General features: G+C 55.0%; 3 protein-coding genes across 3 annotated transcripts; all 3 read right to left on the bottom strand.

Annotated features, from left to right (window-relative positions):
* Window positions 1–812: 812 nt before the first annotated feature.
* On the bottom strand, window positions 813–1,486 carry DL89DRAFT_94356 (uncharacterized protein). Its single transcript, XM_040892282.1, has one exon. The coding sequence runs from the start codon at window positions 1,389–1,391 to the stop codon at window positions 909–911; it is 483 nt and encodes a 160-aa protein (XP_040738940.1). The 5' UTR covers window positions 1,392–1,486; the 3' UTR covers window positions 813–908.
* Window positions 1,487–6,874: 5,388 nt separating this feature from the next.
* DL89DRAFT_263487 (uncharacterized protein) lies at window positions 6,875–7,180 on the bottom strand (the record flags this gene model as incomplete). The annotated part of the gene is made up of 1 exon (XM_040885892.1): window positions 6,875–7,180. One exon carries the CDS (start codon window positions 7,178–7,180, stop codon window positions 6,875–6,877), a length of 306 nt encoding a protein of 101 aa, XP_040738939.1.
* Window positions 7,181–7,648: 468 nt separating this feature from the next.
* Window positions 7,649–8,527, bottom strand: DL89DRAFT_276873 (mitochondrial carrier; the record flags this gene model as incomplete). The annotated part of the gene is made up of 4 exons (XM_040889404.1): window positions 7,649–7,972; window positions 8,016–8,249; window positions 8,272–8,422; window positions 8,445–8,527. The coding sequence occupies 4 exons, from the start codon at window positions 8,525–8,527 to the stop codon at window positions 7,649–7,651; spliced, it is 792 nt and encodes a 263-aa protein (XP_040738938.1).
* Between the last annotated feature and the right edge of the window lie 632 nt (window positions 8,528–9,159).

The raw sequence follows: 9,159 nt of genomic DNA, 5'->3' as shown, positions 1-9,159 counted from the left end.
TCCATGTAGCCATGGACTCGACAACCATTTGGGGCGCCAGGAACTCTGTGTAATCGGCTGACACGCCCGGACCAAAGAACATAGCGTTCCCTGGGCTCGACAACAGCCCCATGGCCATGCGGCGGGTTCCGGCGGCGGCCATGTGAAGCTGACACGCAGAGAATATGGTCATGTCTTGATGCCGACACGCCTCGGGTTGTAGGGTTTGGTGCGGGCGGACGGCAGCTCGGCTGGCAGCTGCACCGAGCTTTCAAGGAAGGGCAGTGCCAGCGGTGCTGCGGCCAGAACCTGGCGGGCAGCCTGGGCCGCGCGCTCGGCAAGCTGCGACCTGTCCTCGGCATCCGCCTGCGACTCGCCATGGGCAGTGTCCCGGATACCCAGGCCGATGTGCTGGAACATGCGGCCGACCTCGACCAGGGCACTGCCCAGGTTCCTGACTGCCAGACCAGCAGCGCCCACCTGCTCGACAGCAGGCTCCGAGTGCGAGATGTACCGCGACTGCCTTGTCGACGGTCTATCGAATTCAAAGTTTTCCCTGCCGGGCACGCGGCGTACGGCGGGCAGGATGTTCTCAAGCAAATCGTAGATGAGCTCGTTTGCCTGGGAGCGCGTTGGCTGCGGTCGTGTCGCGACTACCACGCGCTGTGGTGCCATTTCCTGGCCGCTGGTGGTTTGCGAAAACACAAGCCCAGGAATCGGCGTTCCCGAGTGCTCTGACTCGCTAGCCGGATACAGAGCCGTTCTGGGGACAGTCCCGCGGCTCATCTCCTCGTCCGTCAGCAGATTCCCGCTCGGCGGCTTCCCGGTCAATGCGGTACATGCTGCCGGTCAAAGTCCTTGCGATCCACTCGCCGCCATCGCCGGCTCCAAAGTTCCGGTACACCGTAGCGATGGTCCGCCCCAGCCGGTCACGCTGCTGCTGCTGGTCCTGCTCGGATCGCACATTCTCCGGAGCATGGAAGTAGATGGGAATGTCGACGGTCACCGAGCGCCCGGCTCCCTGGCGCCCATCGGTAGCTGCTCGCCCCTGTCCAGGTGATTCGCGCTGCTGGCTGCTGGCAGCATCGCTGTTTCCGGCTGTGGCAGCGGGGCGCACAACCATATGCAAGGCACAGCCATCCTCCCACCCCGGCGTCTGCTAGCCTCTGGCTGTCGTTGGCAAGCACCCGCCCGCTGAAAATAAGTCGCAGCCGGTGTACTGCCACCTGGCTTTTGCTGGACAGCTTCGTGCGGAAGTCGCCGACTGTCGCGCTGGGCTGGACTTGTACTCGGTACTCGCGCTCTGCGCCGCCTTCCAGAAGCGCTTTGACGCGAAGGCTCCACCCGCCTGTAGCGCCAGCGTTGCCCGCCAAGCTGTCGGCGCTGTCGTCTCCGATATCTACAGTAGACATGATGCGTGTGCGCAAGGTAAATAAAATACAGAAAAGAGGCTCCTCCCTGGAGAGTAGAGAAGGGCAGTCGCTAAAGCGTCAAAGGGCCTGGAGAGAACGTAAAAGTAGGTAGGATTGCAATTTCGCAAAGGAACCATTGGAGGAGAAGAGAAAGAGGTCGGAAAAGGACATGAACGAAAAATCCCAACGCTCACTGTGCCAGCTGATGACTAAAAATGGCCGGACAATACCCATGTCCGCCTGCCTGCAGCAGCGCTTCCAGCTCAGCTTTGTGTTGGCCAGCAGTGAGCCAGCTACCGCACCAGAAAATGACAAGTGCTATATGACACTGGGATCCTCTAGACACACAGCCCGGCACATGCGAGCAGGGTGTCAATGTCAGTGGCACCTGCTGCCATTGCCATTGCATGTATCTGCTGCTTCTACAGTGGCAGTATCGGTGCTGTCGTCATGTCCCTGCGCTACATGCCCAACTGTCTTCCATTTTTTGTGCTATAATTGCGAGTAAACGCCATATGTGCAGTAGGAATCCGACCCGAGGGTCTGCGCTGCGCCGACCTCCCCTCATCGTTGGGTGCTATTTCAGGCCCAAGAATGCTGCTCCCTGCCTCCCCTCACTCGGCACGTGCGAGTCGGCTGATGCAAGGTGAGCGCTCGCAAGGCCTCGATTTATCGCTTGTTAGCAGACGTCACCCGCTTAATAGTGTCCATGCCTGCCATCTCTAAACCCCGTGCCCACCAGCCCTTCGCTGCAGCAGCGCTCCTCTTCTTACCAGTTCCCAACACAATAAATTCCACCGTATTTTCTATCATAAATGGGACAAGATAAATGTCGAGCAAATGCTGGCTATTGAGGAGCCCTTCATGAAGGTAAGCTGGTGCATTCCACCTCCTGTCAAAGCCAGAATGCACACGGGGCTCATTTTTCATTCGGGTGCCTTGTAGGTGCCGTTGGAGCAGCTGAAGCGGGCAGTGCGGCAGTCGCAGAAGCAGACAGAGCGGGACACAAAGGATGTGAGCTCGACAGTAAGCAGCCTGATAAAGCGGTCAGGCAGCGCGGAGGCCGGGGACATCGACGGGGCCCTGGACGGAATGATAGACAGACTGAAAACCCTGAAGCGCAAGCTGGAGGTGGTCAAGCAGGAGGAGGCATTGCTCATCCAGCGGTCAAAGCAGCGGGCCATGCAGCTCAACGAGCTCAGCACATTCACGTCATCAACACAGCCCGAGTTTGAGCGGTGGTGTCGGACACGGCTCGACCGCGTGCTGATAGACTACATGCTGCGCAGCGGCCACACATCGACAGCACAGCAGCTGATAGACAGCAATGGCCTGGAGCATTTCGCTGACTCGTCGCTATTTGCACTGGTGATGCGGATTGAGCGGGACCTGAAGGAGCAGCACCTGTGCCGGAGCACGCTGCAGTGGGTGCGCCGACAACCGCAGTGCGCTGCGCAAGATTGGATAGCTCGCTAGAGTTTGAGCTGCGCCTGCAAGAGTATATCGAGTTAATCAGGGCGCGCAACACTGCAGAGGCCATCGTCTATGCCAAAAAGCACCTGGTGGCATGGTCAGAGACCCAGATGCCTCGCATCCAGCGCGCCATGACATTGCTGGCGTTCCCGCCCGACACCCCATGCCCGCCGTATAGGGCCATGTTTGATATTGGCCGGTGGGACACCCTGGCGCAGGAGTTCCGCATGGTGATATTCCAGCTCCACCACCTGCCATCACAGCCGCTGCTGCACTTGCTGCTGCAAACAGGGCTCTCGGCACTCAAAACACCGGCTTGCATCTCGGACGACGACGCCGAGCACAACCGCAACTGCCCCGTGTGTCAGCGCGACACCCTGGGCAAGCTGGCCCAGGACCTGCCGCTCAGCCACCATGTCAACTCGAATCTGGTCTGCCGCATCACCGGCGAGAACATGAACGAGGACAATCCGCCCATGCGTCTGCCCAATGGCTATGTGTACTCGTTCAACTCGCTCAACGAGATGGCTGCCAACAACAGCGGCAAAGTCAAGTGCCCACGTACCAGCGAAACATTCGGTCTGGCCGAGTGCAAGAAGCTGTTCATCAGCTAGCTATGTCCGTGCGTGCCTAGAATCTCTGCTGTTCGAAATCGAGTAACAGTCTTTTCGCCATATCGCCCAATCCTTGTGTCAGGTCACCTGTAACGAAAGTAGAGGCCTTGATCACGCCGTGGTAATGTTCGGCACCGATTACAGCCTGGATCAGCGAATTCTGATCTAGCCTCTAAGGAAAAAAAAACTCGATGCAACGCCAACTTTTTCCCCTCACCTCGCCTCTTTTACTCCAACCGCCAATCCATAGCACCTGGAAATCTCTATTACTCATCATACCACCGCCTCCATTCAGAACAACCATGGGCAAGTCGCATAAGAAGGAGCACACATCGGCCGTCGTGGACACCGCCGCTGACGAGTCAACCGCCCCTGGTATTCTGGCGCCCATTGCGCACCCGCTGGCCGACAAGAAGCTTGCAAAGAAGATGCTGAAGACCGTGAAGAAGGCGGCCAAGCACCGGCACGTCAAGCGCGGCGTGAAGGAGGTTGTGAAGGGCCTGCGCAAGGGCGAGAAGGGCCTGGTCGTGATGGCCGGCAACATCTCGCCGATGGACGTGCTGTCACACATCCCGATTCTGTGCGAGGACAGCAACGTGCCGTACTGCTTTGTGCCGACCAAGGAGGAGCTTGGTGGCTCGTGCTCGACCAAGCGGCCGACGTGCTGCATCATGATTGTGCCGGGCGGCAAGGGCGGCAAGGGCGAGGCCCACGAGGACTACAAGGACTCGTACGATGAGTGCTTTGCCGCTGCGAAGGAGCTCGACGACAAGCTGCTGGAGACTGCCGCTGCTGGTGTTATCCAGGCGTAACAAAAAACAACCAACCCGTGTTTCTTAGTACTCTAAAAATATTTTAAAAACCTTGCTGATACAAGGCACACGATTGCAACTGGTACTGACATGCAGATCGGATCGAGATGTGGTGCTTTATTGCTGGTGTGAAGACAGCGCTTGCTTGCAGAAAGGTCCTTACTTGGACTCCTCCTCCTCCTCATCGCTGGACTCGTCGAACTGGGGGAGATCGCCAGGAGCACCGCCGGCAGCACCGGCGTTGGCCAACATCTGGCTGAAGTCCATACCACCAGGCATGCCAGGCATGCCACCCATTCCAGGCATGCCACCCATTCCAGGCATACCGCCCATTCCAGGCATACCGCCCATGCCAGGCATGCCGAACTGCGAAAAGTCCATGCCATCCGGCACGGCAGGGGCCTCGTCCTCCGAATCATCCTCATCTCTCCAGCGAGCGAAATCGGTCTTGACAAAGTTCAGCCTGACCTTCTCCTTGGTCAGTCTCGGCCACCACTCGCCCTTGGCCTTGTTCAGCACCATGAACACGTAGCGTCCCGTAGCGGACCGCTTCGACGTCGCGATATCGATCTTGTCAAAGAAGTCAATGTGGAACGCGTAGTCCTTCGCGTCCGTCGTGTTCTTGAAATCAATTGAAGTCTCCTGCAGGTCGATGTCCGCATCCTGCGCATCGTGCAGGTTCACTGTCAGGTAGACGAGGTCCTCGCGCTGCGCCCAGAGAACTTCGGGATGACGGCTACAGCAAAAAAGAGACGCGCTTAGCATATCTGCGCATGGAATTTCAGGCGGCCCATGCTCCTCTGATAAACTTACGTCGTGCTGGCCATTCTTGTTAGCAATTGGGAAATGTGAGGTAAAAAGGTTGTTGAAATTGTCGAGAAGAGAGAGAAACGGTGGCCATGCCCTCGTGCGTGGACCGTGGTTTTGTAGCTCTGAAAGCTCGCGCAAGAACTCGCTGGAAGGTTTACCAGCCGCTTGACGTAATCCGGTTGCCCCCTGATCCCAGCGGGCCTGGATGCAGATCACGCCTGTGTAGTTTTCCAAAGCCTCGCAAAGTATCCTGTCTGAAGTGGATGTAGCTGTACGTACGAAGTAAAATATAAAGCACTCTTGGATTTATTAGAGTTGAATGCACAGAAAGTATATGGAAAGGGTCGAGCTACCCCTATGTGCTCTCATACATTAGCAACGAGGAAAATCTGTGAACTACATATAAACCCCACTGTATCAGACTTGCTCCTCGGATGTTGCATGGGACCAGCTCATTGGCTGGTGGCTGTGGTCGGTCGTCTGGCTCATTGTGCTGCACGCTTATGACTGGAACACATAGCCAGCTTGTAGCAGTCAGGTATACAATCCAATGTCATCGCTTGCTGGCGTGCTGCGCATCCTCACTTGCTGCGAACATCCTCCTGGTAAATCGCCCGCAGTGCACGACCCAGAAAAGAGGTGCAACAAGGAAAGCATTAGCCGATTTGCATGTCGTTTCTCAAGTTTGGTAAACCAGCACATAGTTTATTTTTTTCGACAGCCCGTCCTCTGCCAATAGCGACAGCTAAAAGAGATTGAGGATCGCTTTTGCACATCGTTTGCGAACGGCATAGTCCATAGAAAGTCAGATAGGAGGCTAGCATGGCGTTCACCAGTTGCCATTTGGTAGAGATTCTCGCTGCTATTCAACTTGCTCTCTCGTTCTCATCATCTTAGGTTTGGAGCAACTGCTTGAAATCATCCTAGCACTATGGGCATACGCTCAATGTCTATTTACATATCGCTCATTGGCATGCTACTCCTGTCGACATTGACCAGCGGCGTGGTTATCGATAAGCAAAGCACACCCGATGTCCGTAGAGTTTCTGGCAAGAATGGCTAGCAGACATTTTGCGAAGTGGATCTGTTCAGAAACTCGTCCGGCTATGCTGCTGCAATCTGCTTCGATTTCGATAGTTCTGGCGGCCTTGGCTCAAGCATAAAGTACGGGGTTTACATTGAAGGTATCAACAGTTGTCCATAGAACAGAACAGCTATCGAGCAAATCGATATAAACCCACACTATGACTCAACCACATTGGCAAACAACATCGCTATACTTCAGTTCAATTCAGGGAAAGCCAACATTAGCATTGGCTCACTCACGGGCGGAATCGAGCTCAACTACATCTATTCTCGTCGGGTTCTCGATGTCGTATCCAGCATGGACTGGGAGATGTGCTGGCTAGAAAGCTACCTGCCTCGGAGGATGTATGCATGCAGGCATATCCTCTGTTTGCTGCAAACACAAACAGCATGCTCTGCATTACTGAGTCTGCATATGCGGCAGACAGCCCTTCATATGCTGTGCTATACGCGACGGTATATGCCAGGACAAGTAGAGGCAAATCCGGGCTAGACGGCATCTACTCCCACTCTGCAGCATACGGAGCCGACCTTTTGCAGCGGAGCAAAAATGTTCCATTTACTACACGCGGATTGACAACTACATATGCTTCTTGTCTGACATCAGCGTGTATTTTGGAACCTTTTATCTCGGGGGATGTATCCAAGTTTACGGTGTCAAAAGACAATGATTACTAGCTGGCGACTTCTAGCGTGGCGGCCGTCTCAGGTACAAAGGTTGTTGGCCCTCTGGGATTAGACCTCGTAACAGGCTCGTGTACACGCCTTCATCCTCCGGAACCTCGTCATCATCATCTCTATCAGCAGAATCAAAATCTGAACCAGTGTCGGCATCAGTATCACGGTCACTGACTGTTAGAACAGAAGCCTTGGATACCGCGACACCTTCTACTAGGTACAGCAATGGCCTTGTGGTTTTCTCAACTACTACTAGGGAGACCTCCAGCACAGACTCGAAGAAGGATGAAGGCGGAATTTCCAAAGGCACGGTCATTGGAATTGCCGTTGGCTCGACCACGGGCAGCTCTGATTGCGATATTTGATATCATATACTGCCTTTAAGCGCTGAAAAAAAAAGCCAAACGCAATGCATCCTGGGATCCTTCTTCGGAAACACTGAATCTTCGAGTGATAGGAATCGATATCGGCAGTGCAGGAAATATCTCTGATGACCTTCCACTCAAGTATAATGATATCCGTGCGAACAACTTCTTGACGAAATAGTCTCGATGAAGCAAATGAAATCATAAATAAAGCATGTTGCTTGCCCATTTTTGAATTACATATATCACTTTATCAGCAATTGCCATGGCCAGGCAAGGGTAGCGGTCCATTTATATAGTAGTAGCGAGCAATGCGCAACATCAGAAAACATGCATGCTACCTTATGCTCTGGTCATTAAAACGACTATTTGTTAGGGCGATGTCTAGACCCGGTGCAGCAACGTGATATCTTTATCGCTCAAAACGCTTGCCATATACCGCTTGGCAAAAACGCTATGTCGAAAGGATTTTTGTGATCCATCATTACAGCCTTGACCTTTTCGTATGAGCCCAGGAACACGAATCCACCGATGCTGATCCAGATAGTGCCGGGCACAACTCCGCTGAACAGAGCCCTGAAGCCCTCCTCGCGGGCGATCCGCACAAGCGTGTTGCCAATACCCGAGTACTGCATGTGTGCCTCCATGCCCTTCATTGACAGCATGACCCGGGTCTTTACGACATCCAGCGGGGTTGTAACGGCAGCAGCAAATCCACCCGAAATCGATCCGCATACCGCCGCCTCCATGCCTGGTTGGCCTACCCTGCTTCTTCGCATACCACACCTTCATGTACTCGTAGATCGGGAACTGAATGCATGTAAACGGAATCTCTCGCACCACAGTCGTCAGGTAGCCGCGGTAGAACCCCAGAATGCCCTCTGCATGGTATGTGCCGCGGACTGCCTTGCCTAGCGATGGATGGTGTTTGGTCTGCAGTCTCTGCTTGATCACCTCAGTGGGCACGCGGACCATGCAGGCGGCGACCTCACCGGCGGACGCTGCAAACATGTGCACGGCCTGGCTGGTACTCTTTGGAAACTCGCCGCTCGGCCATGGCCTTGACTTTTTCGTATGTGAGGAAGAACATGGCGGCGCCCGGGGAGGAGCCGATCACAGCCGACGAGAGACCGGCGTAGATACCGCGGAAGCCCCCGCTTGCCAGAAACCCGCCCTTGGCTTGTAGCCGCGGTCTTGATTGTGTCCAGTGGAAACAGCGCTGTATCGACGGCCATACCAGCAAGTCCGCCGGCGATAAGGCACTGAAGGTTGTTGGGAGTACGTGGTTCATGCGCCATCGCTTCTTTATGCGGTACGTTATCAGAAGGCGGTCTATGCCGTGAATTCAGAGTAGCAAATTAGAAAAAAAAAAAAGGTGTCAGTGGCAAGGCAGAAAAGTGTGGTGGGATCGGACGCTTGGGAAAGCGTTACCGTGAGCCTCTCCCGAGCCAGGCGCCCTCCCCTCCCTTTCACCCGCTGCCGACGGTGCATTTTCCTACCAACTGCCTGCGGATCGTGTCCCCTCTCCAATGTGGAGCCGAGCAAATCGGCCCGCGGAACATGAGCCGAATTCGCGCCCATTTTCTTGATTGCTCCGCCAGCTCCTGAGGAGTGCAATCAGATGGAGCCGATATTCGCCGCGCCTGCGATTAAATCAGGCAGTCCTTGGACCGGTCTTGGCCAGCCAGCTTGTCCTGAATCATGTGGTGCTGGGAACATGGAGATCGTTCATATGCACATGCCCGCACACGCTGCATGCACTCTGTCAGCACAGGTCTGGACGAGGCGACGCCATTGATTGTAAGGGTGTCATTGCCATGTATCGCAGCAGCAGTCTAGCCTGCCCCCAAGGTTGGCGTGGTGCGCGTGTTTCCAATTGGCAAAAACACAACAAAGGAAGACGAAAACAGTGATTGGGCCATGTTTGTTG

Source organism: Linderina pennispora (genome assembly GCF_002104995.1).
Source record: "Linderina pennispora strain ATCC 12442 chromosome Unknown DL89scaffold_205, whole genome shotgun sequence".
In the NCBI taxonomy this organism is placed as follows: Eukaryota; Fungi; Kickxellomycota; class Kickxellomycetes; order Kickxellales; family Kickxellaceae; genus Linderina; species Linderina pennispora.
The sequence above is the reverse complement of the archived record's forward strand: the minus strand, read 5'-3'. Positions and strand labels throughout refer to the sequence as shown.